The sequence below is a fragment of the Paramormyrops kingsleyae genome, chromosome 11, assembly GCF_048594095.1.
Source record: "Paramormyrops kingsleyae isolate MSU_618 chromosome 11, PKINGS_0.4, whole genome shotgun sequence".
NCBI classification, from domain to species: domain Eukaryota; kingdom Metazoa; phylum Chordata; class Actinopteri; order Osteoglossiformes; family Mormyridae; genus Paramormyrops; species Paramormyrops kingsleyae.
In genome coordinates this window covers 13,139,148-13,158,747 of record NC_132807.1, presented here as the reverse complement: position 1 = coordinate 13,158,747, position 19,600 = coordinate 13,139,148, and the positions used below count along the sequence as shown (strand labels likewise).

Sequence of the window (19,600 nt, the reverse complement as noted above, 5' to 3'; positions counted from 1 at the left end):
TCTGTTTCTGTGGGCTGATTTCTAATTTCCACTTGGAGATTACATTTTATACATTTTGTTTATACATTTCTACAGTCTTTTCACTTTTCCTTCTGCAAAGTAATTTTCTCTCTGCTATTTTCCAGGCTTAGTGTGGCTTGTTCTTACTCTTAAATTGAACTTGCCAATTTCAAATATTGAAATTTCATCAACACTGTTCCCCTCTGGGTTTAATGCAATATTTCATCTTATTTTAGTGCTCTAATACTCTTAGTGTGAAGGTGGGGGTTGAGCTACCCCCCCCCCCCCCCCCCCCTTGGTGGTTTTTTTGTATTTTCCCCAACCTGGTCTACCTTTTGTAAGCCTTTTTTTGTATTTTAATAGTCTTTACTTTAACTGTTGCAAACTAGCAGTAACACTTTCTAGGATTATGTACAGTATGTAGATGAGCTGACATGCTTTACAATTTTCCCCCTGAATCCAAACTGTTATTGGCTAATTCCACAGTTGTCAGGAGTTTTTAAATGAATGAACACCTCCAGTACTATAACTGTTATTTAAATTAGAAAATGAGACATTCCAGGAATTTATCCTGAAATTAATGCCTTTGGGCACTATTTTTGGGATGGGGAGGATGCATATACTGAACACCATTTTTGCATGGTTTTAAGCCTGCAAAAAATGTGTACTTTGATGTACTTTGACACCCTGATAGTATGGGGCTGCATTCATATCATGTGAATCGTGTGACATTGAGGCTTAAGACCATAAGATGTCACTGAGCCCCAATGACAACTTGTATCTCGCCTGTTCATTGTACAGGTGTGAACCGTCAAAGAGAACTAGCTTTTTAAATCCCTCAAGAAGGATCCCTTAAATATTTGCGCTTAAGGCTGATGGGGCTGCTGCAATTTGATGTTCTGTATGGCAGCTGGTGTCTCTTTTCAAAATATTATTTTTTTCTTCCCCCTTCCTGGCACCAGAAGTCACTGATTGTTTTAGCCATCTAGCTTTCTGTGCTCCTAGGCAAGATTTGCAATGCAGCTGGGAATAAGGTGGTTCCACTTTGGCCCTGCCTCTGTCCTGTGCCTACAGCCAGTCTCTGTAACCCAGGAAAGGCTAAAAGTTCCTCTTTGACAGCGGAGAACAAAGTGGATCCACTTTCATAAGTGCCGCTGTTAGCCTTTATTAAAGGCAGGGCTCCTGTCTTTGCCGAGGCTGAATGTTAAACACAAACCTCGGCTTTGCCAAACAAAGGACTGCTCAAATTTTAAAATTTTCACTTTTTAACTCTGTCTTGCTCTGCCCGGGTCGCACACGCGATCATATCCTGATGATGACTGCATTTACGCTCCACTGCTGATAATTACCCCAGAGCACCCTGCGAGTTCCCCTCGAAGCCTGTGTGAGCGGCAGCATGCTGCTGTCCTCCTCGCCTGGCTGTGCGGAGCGGCTCCCACTAAGCTACATGTGCTCGGCTGAAAGAGGACGCACGGCTACGTATTGATGATTTTACAGTAGGTGGTTTTTAATTTACTCTCCGCTCGGCATCTTAACCACATGTAATTCCCCGGGGCTGCTTCGCTACCATATACCCCGAGTGGCTCCCCATGAAGCCGCCCCTAGTCCGCCGCCGTACGCCCCGAGTGGCTCCCCATGAAGCCGCCCCTAGTCCGCCGCCGTACACCCCGAGTGGCTCCCCATGAAGCCGCCCCTAGTCCGCCGCCGTACGCCCCGAGTGGCTCCCCATGAAGCCGGCCCTAGTCCGCCGCCGTACGCCCCGAGTGGCTCCCCATGAAGCCGGCCCTAGTCCGCCGCCGTGCCGCCCCGAGTGGCTCCCCATGAAGCCGGCCCGAGTCCGCCGCCGTGCCGCCCCGAGTGGCTCCCCATGAAGCCGCCCCGAGTCCGCCGCCGTGCCGCCCCGAGTGGCTCCCCATGAAGCCGCCCCGAGTGGCTCCCCATGAAGCCGCCCCGAGTGGCTCCCCATGAAGCCGCCCCGAGTCTGCCGCCGTACGCCCCGAGTGGCTCCCCAGGAAGCCGCCCCTAGTCTGCCGCAGCCTGAACTCTCAATGTTCCTGGTCCACGCCTCTGCCGGCTTGCTCTCGTCGTCCCTTCATACTTCTGTGTTCAGGAACCACCCACGTTTGGATTCTCCCTCAGGCTCCTTCCACTGTTTCATCTAACCGGTCTGCGAACTACCAATATTTGATGTTCCAGGGCTGCCCCCCACCTGCAATTTGGAGAATATTGATATTGACTCTTGTGGCACACAGCAGCGTGTGTTTTAAGTAATGAGTACATGTCATCGTGGTTTTTTAAAAAAAAAATAAAATAAAAAAATTTTAATTCCCATGAAGGATGGATCAGTCAAGATGCTGTTCCGTTAAGTAACAATTCGTCTACCTCTGGCTCCGCAAAGGGCTCCCTACAGTAGCGTGACATCCATCCATTTTCATTAATGCTCATTAAGTTGGCATCACCATGATCTTGAACCTTGTCAGCTTGTCTCTGGAAGAACAGTTAGTTGCATCTTCAGTGTTTTCTGTTGTGGAGTCTGCCGTGTTGAAATGTTCATTCCCACAGAACCATTACCATCAGGTCTAAAACTGAAGAGTTCTGTGGTTTAGCTTGGTTTGTTTAGTTCTGGTTGCTGTAGTGTACAGTGCCCTTCCTTAATGTGTTCATCATGCTGCGGTCCCAGGTGCAGACCTCTCACACAGAGCAGTCTGTCACCATGTGAGCCCTGTGCTTCATCAAAGCAAAAAGAATGGAAAACAAATTTAGCCACAGAAACTAAATCTTTTTGTTTGCATTACGATGTTTACAAGCTGGTAATCACTGTAATGAATAATTTATGTGTAAATTGAACACAAAGTACTTCTGCTTTACAGTGTATCTGTTTATTCATACAAGTTTCCATCTTGGTACAAATTGATCTTCCCTTGAGCTTGTTAACAGCAGAAGACCTTGCTAAATCCTTCCTAAAATTGTCCCCAGATGCGCATTGGTTGGTGTTGTTTACTTGTTAAATATGGAAGGCTGGAGTGTGTATGTGTGTACGGACGTGTCTGGTCAGTGTAAACTCTCATTAATGGCCAACTTCTCTCCTATCCATGCTGCTGTTTTCCAGGAGAGCTGGTAAGGATTAGTGAACCCTGGGAGGGTGTTGCATGGCTGAATTATGATGCAGGTAAAGTGTTTTTGGCTCAAGATGAGATTTCAATTTTGCCATTCGGGGAGGAATTGTCATCTTTCAGAGCATTTTGGTTTTTGGACATGGTGACCATAAGCCAGAGCAGTTTGAGGATCCTGGCAATTTGTAGTGTAGAAGTGGTAATGAATTTTCAATACAAAGTAATTGGGGTAATTACTTTTGAATGCTATTTTAATTGTATTTGCTGGAGATCTTGTCTATTCCTGCAACCCATCTCAATGTTTTTCAGTGGCAAAGTGGTTGGTGGAGGCCAGTGGTCAGCCTGCTTTAGAAACACGATGAGGTCTGCATGCTTAGATCAGTTTTCTATTGCAATGCTGAAGAGGTCAACAACAGCATCATAAGGTTATTGTCCAACAGGAATCTACAAGATGTGTGACAGCCTACAGGAGTCGCCATTGCTCAGGCTTATTTGGTACCTGCAGCCGTACTCATGCATGTTATTTCATGCATTAAGAAGTTTGCACTTCTATGTCTACATGGTGAATCCTCCCATCCCCCAAACGAACCTGGAACTGGTCTCCGCCACCAGGCAGACCAAAGCAATCAGTTAATAGGGGCGTAAAGATGCATAGTCATGAATCGATTAATAGGGTGGTAATTCAATGCATCGATCTGTAAAGTCAGAATTCTTTTTCTTTTCTTTTTTTTTTTTTTTTTTGGGGGGGGGGGTGTTCTGGTAAAATAACCTGCTTCAGGGTTATAAGCACTTGTGGTCATATGCTACTGGGTGAGGCACAGAGTAGCCACGTGAGACATGAATTCACGAAACAGAATGGTAGGAGAAGGTTCATTAAAATTCTAAATGGAAGCAATGCTGATCTTTGCTCTAACACACTTTTGGGGAAACTCGTCCTGGTACTGTAACACAATGCTCTCTAATGGTTATGATAATCTTTGCATTGTGATGCTTTAGAGAAATGTCACTTGTAACACAAAGGTCATTTTTGATAGTTATGGTAGCAATGCTCAAGACACTGAGGTAGCTAACGAGTTAAAGTAAAAATGTAAGATATCTGCATCCCTCTGCGTTAGTCTTGGTCAATTTTCAACTATCAGTATTCAAGCAGCACCAGAACAAATTGTACAACTGCTACAATAATGGAAATGATTCCATTGGATAAGCCATTTTCAGTAGTGAAGGACAAGGGATTTTACACATTCACCATTTAAAAGAGGTGTCAGTGCTGGCCTGTGACATTAATAATTCATTATTAAATCTGGCCCGCAGATCGATCAGAATTCCACAGCATAATAACGATGCAACGTTGTTCAAATCTGGCGAAATGGTTTAATTCTGTTACTTGTTTGCGTGTTAATATTTCTGTCTGTCTTTCGGTGAAGTTAAATATTTTACTTTATGAAATAATCCATGAATCATGATATGGCAAATGACATGTACTTTCTGTCAAATTGCCCAGAGACCGATGATTTACACCCCTAGTTAATAAGTAAGCTGATGCGTGTGTCCACTTCTGCTGTTAATGTCCTGGTTCTGAGTAAATCTTGACCTGCTGCCCCTGAGTAACGGAACTCCCCCCTTCAGGATCCCCTGCCCCATTCCCCGCCTGCTTCATTATTTATCCCATTAGCAGTCGGGCTATCAAATCCTCCGTGAACATTGGAGGGTCGCGTGTGGAGCATGTGCCCCCCCCCCCCCCCCCCCGCATTATTTAATCCATAGGCCCTTTCTACCCCATTTCAGTGTCTGCCCAGGCCTTCAGGGGGTCACCTGCCTCCCGCCTGCTGCAGCCATCAGTCTGCTGTAATTGCAAGGCAGCATCAGCCTCTCATGCATCACTTCCGCCCTCAGTGCAGCAGCCTCGCACTTCCCCATCCCTGTCTGTATCTGTGCACATTTATTGTGCTTATGCCGTGTAAAGTATTTAGTGCTTTATTCAGCAGGCGCTGACAGGAAAGCATAGCGATTCCGCAAACGGTCACTCTGTGAGGAAGCGGCTGGCAGATGACGACGTCTTAACGCTGCAGACAGCGGCACATGTGTGGCGCGACTGCGTGGGCAAACGCACGTACCTCGGGAACATCTCCGACGTAGCGTCAGCCTTATTCGACATCAGCAGAAAGAGTGGAGCTGTACCTTGTTATCAAGTGTCTCCCTGGGGAGATGGATGTTGATGGCCGTGAGGCGGCAGAGGACCTGGGTAAAGGGGGGCGGTGGGATCCTCGACTGCTATTCAATAACTGTCCGGTCTTCAAAAGGGCTGCCCCACCTGTGACTCCTGGGGGGGGAGGGGGGGTGTGCCCGTTTGGATATGAGGCTGTTTATACCGCAGCCAGGGCGGGGACTCCAAAGCTTGACGAGTCCTCGGTGGATACTGGGTCACAAGTCTCATTGTGTCCTACATTCGGTCTCTGTATGATAAGACAAGAACACTACAGAACTCCCCTTCAGAAGTTTGGGGGGAATCTTGTGGGTTTTTTTTTTTTTTTGCGCTGTATAATGAGGACTAGGAGCCAGACCTGCTTCTGGGGCCGGGCTGACGACAGCACACCTTCCAGAACTGTAATCTCACCGGGTCCGCGCGGAACCGTGTGCTGCAGCGAGCCGCCGTCTGTAATAGCCAGAAACGCTGCCAGTTTCCACTTCTCAAAATAAGCCGTAATGAATTTAATTAGAAAGCTGTTGCATGTCTCCAAGATGCGCTTCTTTAATTAACCCCATGTGAATAAGTTTAAAAATACTAGGTTAGTCTGGGGGAGAGAGGGATTGGGGGGGGGGTGATGAAGCTGTACATTAATTAGGGCCGCACTGGAAGCCAGGCCACACAGAAGCGGGCAGACAATCTGAGGGCAAGCGGAGAGGGGGGGGGGGGTCTTTATTGCTGACTTCAGACTGGAGAAATGAGCCAGAATGATGGGTGAAGAAACAAGGCTGTGTTCCAGGCCGTTCTGCTGAGACGCCCCCACTTCATGGGCGCCACTGCACACCTAATGCGGGGTCTCTCATTTGGAGGGGATCGCGAGTAATTACGCCAGGGAAGACGGGCTGGGGAGGGACTCGTAATGCCGGGGATCGCGAATGCTCGTAACATGTGAAAAGGGCAATTATTCCCCCAGACACAAAACCCTGCCTGATCCTGAGTGCGGCTGGGGTCAGCGCGAGGATGCAGCGCCGGGACTTGTTAGTGGCACCAGGCTGCAAGGTTCTGCAGAAGTGGGCCCCGCTAATGAAGCGCTTCCTCCTTGGCATGCGGCCTCGTAGCTGCCCGCTTCGGCCGCCGTCTGATTGGCCGGCCCTGGAATGTGGGAAGAGGGAATAAAGTCTGGACATGATCAATGACCGCTTGCCGTTATTACCAGCCCTAATAAGATGCTAAATGCTAATTGCTACATATTTGAGTGGCTCTGGAGCTGCCTCTCCCCTTGGGAGTTTTGCCTCATTATCCTCCTGAGAGTTTGAGGGAGTCTGCACATATCAGCCATAAATATTGATGTCTAAATCTTGTTCGCCTACAATAAATAGCCTTCTCTCTTTGCCCTACTTTGGTCTTTTGCATCAGCTAGTGTTTCTCTGTGTCTTGATTGCTTCTCCCGGATAGTATAACTGTCAGTGGACCGACCTTCCTCTGCAGCTTTGAATTGACTGAATGAATTCCTATGGATGACAGGACAACAGGTGCCCAAGCCCTTGCCCGTATGTCCTGGGATGCCCGACGATGCACGGCTCCGGGGTACCGTGGCTACAGTGGCCGCCCTATTTGCTGTGGTGTAGTTCTACTAACCTGCAAACCTTTTAAGGCCCTTAGAGAGGTCATACCAATGAAGGCCTGAAATTTGTGAATCACCCGATGCTAGAATTTTATTTTTTTTCTCCTGACTTCATCGGGAACTTTTCCTAAACCTTGACGTGTTTGTAGTTGTGCCCATCCAATCACCAAATGCTGGTTTATAATGATGGAGGTCTTCATTTGTACCCATGGAGGCAGCAGCTAGTACACTGGTTTAGTTCTATGGCAGCTTTCTTCATAAATGTCCAGTTTGCTGTTTTGGATAAACTTGTCTACTGGTGGCTGACTTCAACCCTGCTGCTGTACCCTCGAGCAACACATGTAGTGTGACTTGCATGTGAGGTGCCCAGGTGTCATTCATTCAATAATTAATTTGTCTTCTGGGTGTAAATTGCTTCAGATGAGTGTGTGCTGATCCAATTTAGTAACTGGAAGATTCAGTTCACTGTGACGGTTTTCAAGAATTTCTCGTGTGCTGTTTTTTTTTTTCTTTCCTTAAACCTCACATTTTAATGTGCACTTTCAGAGATCATAGCTTTTTTTATATATATAGATTTATGTGTAAGCTTGTATTCCTAATGAAGACCACAGGGCCTGGCAATTTAAATGCAAACCATACAGTTTGTACTTGTAAGGTGACCTGGCCACATGAGAAACTGGCCACCTTCTGCTTATTAATGGCCACAGTATTTGGGAGTGTCAAGCTTCCTTTCTTTCCAAGGAGGCACATTCTCTGAAATAGGAATCTGTATTGTTCCCCTTTGGTGACCTTCTGGTGTTGCATTGTGGTAGTGTTACGTAGCTTTTGTCTTAAGTGGTTAGAAGTGCCTTTATGTTTCAGCTTCTTGTTGGAAACAGCAGCACAGGCAGAAAGCCCCCGCAGGCAGAGAACATGCTCTGAGAAACATCCTGGTCGCAGCAGTAAGGCACCGCCAGCAGAGGTCTCCGTGCGGCCCACGCCTTAGGATGAGCTGCTTAGAGGGATGCTACTCTGGCTGGTGTTAGGGGGTGTGGTTCTCTGTCCCCTGTGGCCTGTGCTGCCCGATTGATGCCGTAGGGGAGCAGCGCTGAGGGGGAAGGTATGGGGAGCTGCGGTGAGGTGGAGCGGTATGGGGAGCTGCGGTGAGGTGGAGCGGAATGGGGAGCGGTATGGGGAGCTGTGATGTGGGAAGCAGTGCTGTGGTGGAAATAGGAGCATGGGGATCCGTGCTGTGCAGGAGCGGTATGGGGAACTGTGACGCAGGAGAAAGAGTGCTGCTCCTTGACAAGGGTTGGTCTGGAACCCCGGTTAGAGTTGCGGACTCTGACCTTTTATGTATAATTAGTTGTCTTTGTCAACAGATCTCGAACAGAATAGGCAATTAGCTGTGACCAATGGCAAATGAAACATGCCCGAGTGTCCCGCTGGGAATGGGAGAGGCACCGGGTTCTCCTCCTGAGCCGCACCGTGTCTGGGCCCCTGCTCGCTCCTCTCATTAGGCTCCTCCTAGTGCAGCGTGCCTGACAGACCCGCGCTCCAGGAGCACCTGCCGAGATGCTCTAACAAGCCGTGAGATTCAGGCAGAGCCCGCCACCGCCGGCACCGAGGTTTTTAGCTTCATTTACACTGAACATTGGTATTTATAGCCGGTTTGTGATCCTTATGTGCTGGGCTTCGAGGGAGCCGCTCCAGAGTGGAGGGAGGTGAGGGCGGCGGGGGCCTCGTTGATGGCTCCCATCAGCTGAGCTCCACCAATTAGCTGCCACCGTTCTGCCTTGGTAAAGAACCACTACGGAGGGGACACCCCAGCACCGTCTTCCCTCCCAAACCAGTGCTACGGATTTGACTAACAAGCTCTGTCCTCTTACATATTTACTCTTTTTCAAGGAGAAACGCTAGTGGTGCAACACTGAATTAACTCCACGGTTAGTTACTGAACAACTGTCTTTTTAACGTGGGGGAGGTGGCCGTGTTCTCCAGCCGAACTCACAGCAGGAGGCACTGAGGCTGGTAGGGGAGGGGAAGCGAAGGGCTTTTGCCAAAGGAGAAACACCGAAAGTCGGCCGTAAAAACCAGAGCCTGCAGTGTGGTGCTTGCTCTTCCCCTTCTCACCTGCCCTGTACAATGGAGTTTTCCTTTTTTCCTCTAACTGCACTAATGAACTGGCTTTTCACTCGAGGACAGAGCAGTGAGGCCTCCAGTGCCGATGGCCTGTCTGACCCCATCATGCAGAGAGGCTTCGTCTCTGAGCACGGGGCTGTCGCGGGCCCTGTCGTGCTGCGCCGGATGGATCGATACCCTGGCATGCCCGAGAGTGTCTTAAGAGCCGGCCTGGTGAGGGGGGGGGCAGCGTGGGGCCCCTGGGGCTGGCTTTTAGCCCCAACGCAAATGTCAGGCACACACGGACCGTTAGTGTTTACAGCGCTTATTAAAATGGACTTCATTTGTGCTTTTGGTGGCTAAAAGCACCTTTATTCCTCCGAGTGGCAGCCTGGGCTACACGGCTAATTTGTGGAATCTGTCACTGCTTGAGCCGTTACTGGCTAGGTAAGCAGCAGCTAAGGGTTGGATGGAGGGAGAGGGACAGGGGGAAGAAGGGATGGGGGAAGAAGTGTGAGAAGGGAGGGACGGAGGACTGTGCTGTAAAACTCACAAGACGGATGGCGTCCATCAGGATGGTTCAATATCAAAGGTGGATGAGGCTGTTCTGTATGAAGATTGCCTTCCAGCCTAGTGTCATGAGTACGCAGATGTTGTCAGCAGGTCCTCAAACTCCCTGCCCTAAAGCCATAATGTGTGTGTCCCAATCCCTGCAGGTGTGCCCATGCTCTCCATGCAGCCCAAGGGCAAGCAGAAGGGCTGTGCTGGCTGCAACCGCAAGATCAGGGACCGCTACCTGCTCAAGGCCCTGGACAAGTACTGGCATGAGGACTGCCTGAAATGCGCCTGCTGCGACTGCCGGCTGGGCGAGGTGGGCTCCACCCTCTACACCAAGGCCAACCTCATCCTGTGCCGCCGGGACTACTTAAGGTGAGAGCCCTGCATGACTGGCTCCGTCCTTCCAAGAGTACTGACCTGATGGTGTCACGTGTACCTGCTATACCATCACTTGTGATGTTCCGACCATCGGGAGTCTTCAAAATAAGATTCTTGCTCACAAGGACCATTTATCCCTAAATGTGAGCTTGTGAGTTCCCTGCCTTTTTAGAGCTCCATGACCGATGCCATGGGACCTACCTTTGAGGCCCATATAGAAGAAGACCTTGATGACCAACAGTTATGCTTCTCCTTTCTACCCCTTTTCCTCACCCCTGCACCCCGTGCCAAATTAAACATTATAGCTGGGCATTATGTCACATCCCCTGAGGCCTTCTGGCAATGGTTCCCTGGGGCTTCCAGCCACCCCCTGTCTGTCTCCAGAGGGACCCTTCGTTGGGCTACAGCCTGCCTGTGGACCGAAGGTGCAGGAAAGGTGTGCCTTAAATCGATGCTGCAGATACATTCAGTTCGGTTAACTGAACCCCTCTCTGTTTCACCTCAGAAGGGGCAGATGGCAGAGATGAAGTAATAATAAAAAGGATGTAATGAGGAGATGAGATTATTGAGCCTGAAGCTGTGCATTTGGCACAATTAAACACAATATCCTAAATGGATGTTCTTCCAAGGGTCCTGCTGAAGATGCCTGCTTTTGTCAAAATCAGGTTTTGTGTGTTTTCGTTTTTCTTTTTTCCTTGGTGATCATGTTTGGTAGCAGGGCTTAAATCTCAGGGTGGAGGTATGAGAAGCAGAAGCTTCCTCCTAACAGCAGAGGTGGGCTCTCGGGTGCCCGGGCAAACCTCGCCCAGAGCAGCCGGGCCAGTGCTGCCCTTTGTCCCAGCTCCCCTCCTAATGGCCTAATGAAATGTAGCGCCCTCATCTGCTCCTCTGGCCCAGACAAATGTGTGCTGCTTAGTGCCTAAAGACACTTGAGATGAACTCTATTATGAATCAAATTAAAAACTTTGCCTGCCCGTACGGGAAAGTGGCCACTCTGTGCTGAAGGCTTTAAAGAGCAGGTGATGCTGGCTTCACAAAGCACCCCCCCCCCCCCCCCCCCCAGAAGAATGTCTCTTCACCTTCATAATGAAGCTGAACACTAGTGAACAATTTAATGCCTCCCCCCCCCTCCCTCTCCACCACCAGCTCCTATTCAGTGGGAGTTCATTAAAGGGAGCTGGGAGGATCAGGTGCACCCCCGTTTGTGTGGGTTTTGGAGTCCTGCCAAGTGATACTAATTATGAGAGGACCTCTGTCGGGGTGGGGGGTGTGAGGGCGAGGCACGGGGGGGTTTACAGGATGCCATACAGGTGCCTCCCCACCGAAATCTGTGCTGCCCTCAACTATTTCTAAATCCACTTGACATTCATTTTATTCCATAAATAGGCAGCTTTGCTGGTGCTTTCTGCTGCTCTCTCATTATTACAGGGAACAATGGATTAATTAGTGGCTTCATTTTTCTAGGGCTCAGAATCCGGTGACCTTGTTGCAGAAGGCAGAACCGCCATGCTTTAGATCCGACGGTCCCGATGTGACTAAGCAATCCATCAAACTCTCTGGTTTGCTTAGTGTTTTAATTCTGTGTAACTAAACTTAAACATGTTTTTTTTCCCCCACTATAGAGCTTAATGTGCATTTGAAATGTTAAACCAATAAGTCAGTTTTTGGAAGAGTAAAGTCAAAAATAAATTTTAAATTGCACTTTGATTTGAGAAAACCCAACATAAACCAAAGCCCCAATTTTAATGTTCCTCCCCTGATCTTTTGGCTTTAACTCACGGAAGCGCCATGAACACAGAGAGAGGAGAAATCCTCAGGCAGGCCGAGACGCAGGCCGTCCACATCAGAAGCCGGAGGCTGATCGCAGGCTGGGGAAGGGAACATCCCAGGAGTGTGACGTCGGTTTGCTCGCACAGGTTAAGGAACATCTGTCTGGTAATCCAGATAAAACTGAGTGAGAGAATTTACTAGATAGGTGTGTTTCTGTAACATTTGTACTTTTTCGAGTTCCTGGACAGAGGACTGACACCATCCAATGGCTGCGCTCTTCCTGTGTATGTGAAGAATATGGTGGGAATTAATGCTCAGAAGAATGAGGCCATTGAGGTTTACTGTAATTAGGGAGCATCTCCTTCTATTCACACACTAACTTTTCTCAAAGCTGTAAATCTTAAACCTTAAACGATAGTGATTTCTAAAGTCTTGGTGTTCGTAGTTTCCGTTAGTAACCCTAATAGATGGTACATTTTCATACACAAATTGTCAGGTATGGTTGTTAGCAGGGGTTGAACTCAATTCTATTGAAAATGCTTTACAAGCAAGTAGATTTATAGTTGTTTAGTCATGAGGTAAAAGATTAGACACAGAATATCCAGCTTTGATGATCCATTAAGTGCTGAGAGCTTCGTATGAACTTGCCTTCAATCATGCCTGCAAAATCAGATCAGGCTCCCTAAATTAACTCGTTCATTAGGGATTTATTTTTTTTATTTTTATTTTTTTTTAATCAGTGGTTAACCACTCTGCAGTCCCACCGGTATGGATTACAGACAGGGAGGCTTGCACTTCTGAGCACATGGCTGCACTGGTGAGCATGGAAATCCAGAGGTTCCACACAAACAGCCATACAGAAAGAAAATTGTGCATTTAATTTGTGAAGAGCTTTTCAAGAACCCAAAGACGCTTAAAGTAGGTGAGGGAGGGGCTGACAGCACAGAGCAGAGCCAGGCAGTAATAAATGTAAGGAAATAAGAAGACAATTGAGAGAACAAAGTTGACACATGTGGCTTCAAATATGCCCTGTTACAGAGCTAATGCTGAGTCGTTGGCAGTATTCAGAGAGGTGAGTGACTGCTGACAAGTACCGTAATTCAGTTAAGCCTCATAGGAGACTTTCTGATACTTGAGTATAACAAGTTTATTTCTTGCATCTCCTCTAGAGCGCTAACCTAATCTATGAATTGACCAACTTTTTAAAGTGTCTTTAAATTGAAATAATCGGCTGTTTCTCATCTGCGGCCTGCGTTCCTGGGTGGGCAGGGTGTTACCAGGGCGCCTCCTCGACATCACCACCTACTCCAGGCCGTGAGTGCTTCACCATGCTGGGTAACTGGAGTCATGCAATGGCATAGAGCAGGGGTGGCCAATCTTATCCGCAGAGGGCCGGTGTGTATGCGGGTTTTCGCTGCAGCTCCCTAATTATATTACTAATTAGATTAGAGGACTGATTGGCTGAGTCCTCCTCACACCTGGGTTAGAACAGCTGACCTAAAGGTTACCCCAAACACCTGCATACACACCGGCCCTTTGCGGATAAGATTGGCCACCGCTGGCACAGAGTGTAGGTACCGGCCTGCAAGCCCTGAAACGTGCTTGATGAGCTCACTGTGTCTCTGCTGCCTGGTGTTTGAGTAGATTGTGGCACTGGGAGGAACCGGCATGTGCGCTGCCCCTGTCCACGGAACCCCGCCCCCTGCACCACCCGCCTCCTCCGCTCCATCCCAGCTGCGGACTTAAAGCCGGCCTGCTCAGAGGATCCTGCTCCTCCCCCTGTCCTGTCTCTCCTGTCCATCCATTTTCCATAAGTGCTCTTCCAACACAGCCCTGCTGATCGCCTGCTTCCCCTGTTGGTCAGCAGCCAGTGTTTTAATGTACAGCTAAGAAATGAATCGTCCACATTAACGTCAAAACCTGTCGCCCCCATCCCAGCCTTTCCACGTGTCATACTTTGCACTCAGTTAATGAAGAGACACTTGATGTCGTTCCACCAGTACACAGAATTATATCCGTGTAAGCAGCTCTGGATAACAGCTTTAAAATGTAAGAGAATCACATGTCAGGTTCTGTCAGGTAGAACATTTAAAGCATCTTGCTGTGTGCTGGCAGTTACTACTGTCATGGTGTCCTGATATTCTCCGTAATGGCAGTCAATTCTGCATAAGAACACTTTTTAAATACATAAATCATAGAAGCACAATTTAGTTTGCGTCATTTACACATGTATTCAAATTTCTGGTGCCTGATTTTGTAAAATAAAAATCTTTTGTGCAGGGGAAGAAGTGAATAGTAACCAAATTAATTTGTCAGTGTGACATTGCTATTTTTTTTTTTTTATAATTTTTTAAAGCAGTATTGCATATGGATGGAAAATCACCAGGAATAAAAGCTCAGCATTGGGCTGCTAAATGATGTAGGCACACCTACATATCTGTGTATTTGTGGATATGCTTATAATCTAATGGGCTCAAACAGAGATGAGGGAGAAAATACCTGAAAATATCAGTGCTTAAAAGGGTCCTGTTATGCTAATTTTCACTGTTCATAATTTTATTTTTGGGGTCTAATGTTCCAAAAAACATTGTATTTCTCACACTGTAAGAGCTTTAAGCCCCACCCTCAATGAGACCAGTGTGCTCTGATTGGCCAGCATACCCTACATTGTTCCCTGTCTTACAGTTTGCCGACAGAGCCTTGCATGTAGGCAGCCAATAAGGACTATGTTACAAGGTGACCTCACCATGTCACGGAAGTAAGGGCTAGAATTCCAGTGAGGCGTTTCAAGGCATATTGGAAAAGAATGGTTTCTGTGGTGAGAGTTGGTGTGTACTTTGGGCCGTAAGACTTTGCAGACCATTTACATGCAAATACAACTAAATAAAACACTAAAGGAAAGGGAGAAACCGGAAAAGCATAATAGGGCCCATTTAAAGCCCTCTGTTTTTCCATTAGAGATTATACCTATGATGGTCATGTACAGGACGTAATCTTTCAAACTGAGGATTTTTCTCTATTATACTTCTTTGTTGTTTGGCAATTTCTATGACTTGAAGTGCATCCTTCTACGCAATTCTTGATGGATGTGCGCGTAGACAGACTGCAGGTCCATTATGCTTTATTTAAAGTGCCCCAAAACAGGGGTCATGTTTTTTAGGGTAAAGAGCTGCATCGAGATTCTCTCTGATCTGCTGGTTACCACACTTGGTTACCCCTGCAAGGTCACCCTGCTCTTCCTCCTTCCCGTTTCCTCAGAGAGCAGGCAAAATGAGGCAAAATGAGCACTGAATCCTTGGTTTCCTTCACCTTTTCGGCTACATTGATGTGGTTTTGCTCTGATCATAAACAGCAGCTGGATTTGGCAGAAGCGGAGCCTCGTTAACTGTTTACTTTCGGGAAGGAAAACTTAGCAATCTGCTGGTCTCACATGCTGACAGATGGGTGTCTTGAAAGTGCGGGACTAAGGCCGCATTATCACCTCGATTAGATCATTAGTGACAAATTGGCTTCTTGATTTCTGTCCTCGCCGCTAAAGACACGTGCCCAGAATGCTTCGCGTGTTCCGCCACTGCACGCTGTTCCCATGATCGCTGTGCCTGGAAAGGTGACCACCCCCGATCTGCTTGTCTCCCAGGCTCTTCGGCACGACGGGAAACTGCGCTGCGTGCAGCAAGCTGATCCCTGCCTTCGAGATGGTCATGAGAGCAAGAGACAATGTTTACCACCTGGATTGTTTCGCCTGCCAACTTTGCAACCAGAGGTGAGCAAAGACTCTGTAGCAAATGTAAGAAATTAGCCCCACATGAAAATATATTTCCCTCTGTCAATTGATTAGCACAAAATTTATGCACACTGACTATTGATAGTTGTTATACTTTGACTTTATGATATGACTTAAATGTCCTGTTACATTCAGTAAAGTTTTTTAAACACGAATTGGGTCAAAAGCTGACTGGGGTTAGCAAATCATGAGAAAACGGGCGAGCGAGAAAAGTCTAGAAGTAATCTTTGAAGTAAGAGATTTTGTGGGGTGCAGGATTATAAGTGTGGATGAAAAACAATTTAAGCTTGTGAGTCGACCTCAGTTTGACAGCTATATCAATGTCAGGCCTGATCATATTTTGAAGACTTCATTCTAAATGGTGTCTTTAAGCCGCAGCAGGAAGTAAAGCCGGCGTTAGCACTTCAGACGCTGTAGATTTTCACTCTGAAAGCACAAGGTGTGGGGGAATTACAGCTGACAAAATGAAGTTTTTCGGGGGCTCATCCTTGACTATATCCCTGGGATCATGGGAGGGGATTGGGGCGATGCGCAGAGAGGTGCCGTGTTAGGGGCCTCTAAGGGCCGACGCTGGCTGGGCCCTCATTCACGGGGCTTTCTGATTTTTCTTTTCTTTCTTTCTTTCTTTCTAAAATCGTGTATCATTTCAGCTGCACTGGCCTTTTCCACAGCTTGTGCACACACACATACACACATGGTGGATTAAAAGCACATCTTGCATAAACACGGAAAGAAAATCCTCCGCCATGAGTGAGGCGGGTGACTCACGATCACGCAGACCACTGGCCCTTTCTCTCTGTGGGTGTGTGATGCAGTGCTTCTCAACCCCGTCCTTAGAGACCTACAGACGGTCCACGTTTTTGCTCTCTCCTTGCTATCAGAGTAAAAAAACATGGACTGTCTGAGCGTCCAGGAGGACTGGGTTGAGTAATGCTGGTATAATTAACCAGTGTCAAAGCACCTCTGTGTTAACAGACTAACTGGACACATGGCTGACCTGTGAAGTGATGCAGGTCTGTCCGGCACTGACCTCTGATCAGCATGCCTCTCCAGGGCAGACCCTGCATACACTTGTTTCTTTAGTTAAGGATTTTTTTCCAAATAGACATACGACTGAGAAATCAGGGTCAGCCAGTCCCTGGAATAGCTGAGGTTAAGGACCTTGCTCAAGGTCCCCTCAGTAGAATTACTCTGCTGGCCGTAGTATTTGAATCAGTGACCTTCTGATCACAGGTACGGTGTCCTAACCTCACACACCTGCATCACAACACCACATCTCGTGTATGAATTTAGCAATATTTTTTTTAAATAACCCCCAGTGGTTTAAAACCCCACCGAAGAGGGGTGGCAGGTTTCCTAGGCAACCGGTGCGGCCAGTGCCAGGCCCTGAAATAGCAAGCAGGCGTGCGGCCGTGGTGGCACTGGGTGCCAGGCGTCCAGTTTGTCTGCTTGGAAATGTGGTTTATGCCTTTTTTTTTCTTTAATTTAAAGAAGCACCTTCATGTTCACATGAATGGCTTTGCGCTCCAGTCCTGTCATGGCCGATGGAGGATAGTCACTGCAGACATGGCGGCGGTTACCAGACCACAATAAACAGGCTTTAAGTGCTGTAGTGAGACCCATGGCTTTTTCCAGGGGCAGCTTGACTGGCACGAGATCAGTGAAGATGGCACAGTTACAAACACTGCCCCGGGGCTCCACCCTTTTGGTTAAAGCGTGTCTTTGTGTCTCTGCCCGCAGGTTCTGTGTGGGGGACAAGTTTTTCCTAAAGAACAACATGATTCTGTGTCAGATGGACTACGAAGAAGGGCAGCTGAACGGCAGCTTTGAGACGCAGGTTCAATAGCCGGGGGCGGTCAGGCTGCGTCACTGGTCCCCGCAGTGCCATGGATGGCCAGCTGCAGAGGGGGGGGGAGCCACCCTGCTCATCTGCAGTACTTTCTGATGCCCGTTCAGTCCCTGAAGACTCTAACTGTAAATGTTGTAACACAGCTTCCCCAACACTGAGCAGTTGTGAGGCCGCCCTGTACAGCTGTGCTTGCTTAGCTGCACACTGTGTCGCCTGTGTCTGTGATGCCCACCCCCCCCCCCCACCCCCCCTTCAGGAATGGGTCCTTAGAGGGTCTGTACAGTATGTTTTTCTGTGTATATATAAACGGGAACATTTATTTTATGAAAAATGTAATGCAATTTTATTACCATTGTGAATTACAGATTATTAATGTTCAGTCCTATTTCTGTCCCCCCCCCCCACCCCTGCATCCCCCACCCCATACCAAAGTCCTTTGGAGAAGCTGGTGAGTCAAGATTCAGTCTGTTCTTCTAAAGCAACCAGCACGATCTTTTTATGGAGTTTAAGGAATCACACGAACATTTTTACTTAACTGAACCAAGTAAAAATATTTCACTGTCTGAATACATTGATCAAACATTCCGAGAAAAAGCTTCAGTTGTCCAGTTTGGAATAAAATAATTCAGACTTGAATGTGTCCCTCCTTAATGAATGAAGGTGTTAAAAGGGGAAGTGTGTCTCATTTGTTCCAGACAAATATGCCACACACACACACACGCTGAAGTGACTACATTATTGCTCAGTTATCAGCAGTTTTGTTTTACAACACATTCTTAATGCTCCAAATCAAATGCTTGCCTCCTCACATTTACAGCACACAAATACTTTAGATGTGAGTAGGTATTCTATACACAGGATATGCAGAATGAGTAATGAGGCCAGTTTGCTTTATGTTTTGGTTGCGTTTCCTGTTTTTATGAGTCTGGAACCACAGGAGTTGTGCTTTGCAGCCTGTATACCATCTAGAGCAATTAGCCGTTTTTGCTGTAATGGAAGTATGACTGAAAGTGATTGCTTTGAGCTTATTAAAGGATATGTAGCACTTAACAGACTCAAAATGATCTCTTTGTAGTTTAATCCTAAAAAAAGGATTCTTTCTGCATTCGCCACAGAAGAAGTTTTCAGTACTTGTTTTAAAAAGCTTTTAAATTAAGTTTAAAAGAGGCTGTAATTATAGAGAACAAACCTTCTTTATGAACATTTCTGGTAAGCAATGGTCTGAAACTCCAAAAATAATGTTTGTACCATATCTGAATAGCTTTAAAGGCTTCTGTGGCAGTATTTGTTTGTCCCACAAAAACTGGGTTGATGTAGGTAATCTCAAGGCCAACACCAGGATGAAGATGTCACCTTTGTGCTGTAACAGTACTGTGGGTATAAGGACAACCATCATCTTCTGGGTCACCTGTCAGTTTAGCTGCTGATCATCTTTGATTATGCAAAATGTCTCATTTGTGATAAAGTATATCCATCCATCTAATGGTTTTAGTCCATAATAATGAATGGCATCAGGAAGAGATACAAGTTTTACAGCAAAGTAACAGCAGCCTCATCCCTGAGCTGTGGGACCCACATGAAACTCCTCGCAGTCACGAGCGTGATATGAAATAACAGTTGTCGACATCTTAATAATGAAAATGCAGGTATCCTGCCTCCCCAAGCAGACAGCACCGTTCCGAGCACAGAGCGAGGAATGCTGGCAGCAGCTCCATGGCAGGCCGACCGGGTGTGCATTGTGCATTAATTGGAAATTCATTACGTTTCCTGACTGACCGGCAGATGTTCAAATAAAAGGATTAGCAAGACGGGAATTACACCACATGAGAGGTAATTTTAATTGCAGCTTCAAGATTGATTTGCAGAGGCAGACAAGCAGGTGCTGTGCAAAGCAGTCAGCTGCTCGTTTTTGGGACGAATAACGTGGAAAACAGCTCAGTGGGCAGCAGCAGTGTGTCAGCTCCCTGTTAGAGCTTCAGGGGGCTGGGCAGACCCCGCATGTCGGAGGATAGTGCTGCACAGCTTCAAGATGCACAGGAATTGCAAGGGACTCGTACACAGCAAAGACGACTGAACAGGCTGTTCTCCATGCATTGTTCCTCCCTTATTTACTTTGTCGATACCTCATTGCTTTATTCTCTGGCACTTTTAAACAGCCGGCTGTCCTGCAGTATCAGTGGCCCATCTGGGCCTCGACCAGCGACCTTCTGTTTGTACATCTGGGGCTCCTGACCCCTGG

General features: G+C 47.3%; 1 protein-coding gene across 1 annotated transcript in view; it reads left to right on the top strand.

Annotated features, from left to right (window-relative positions):
* The window catches only part of LOC111840356 (rhombotin-1), a 20,998-nt gene extending 3,226 nt beyond the window's left edge, over nucleotides 1-17,772 (top strand). Inside the window, exons 2-4 of the mRNA XM_023805091.2 lie at nucleotides 9,739-9,952; nucleotides 15,366-15,491; nucleotides 17,253-17,772. Coding sequence (XP_023660859.1) covers nucleotides 9,739-9,952; nucleotides 15,366-15,491; nucleotides 17,253-17,358 — 446 coding nt within the window. The 3' untranslated portion in view covers nucleotides 17,359-17,772. The remainder of the gene's footprint in view (nucleotides 1-9,738; nucleotides 9,953-15,365; nucleotides 15,492-17,252) is intronic.
* Nucleotides 17,773-19,600: the final 1,828 nt, after the last annotated feature.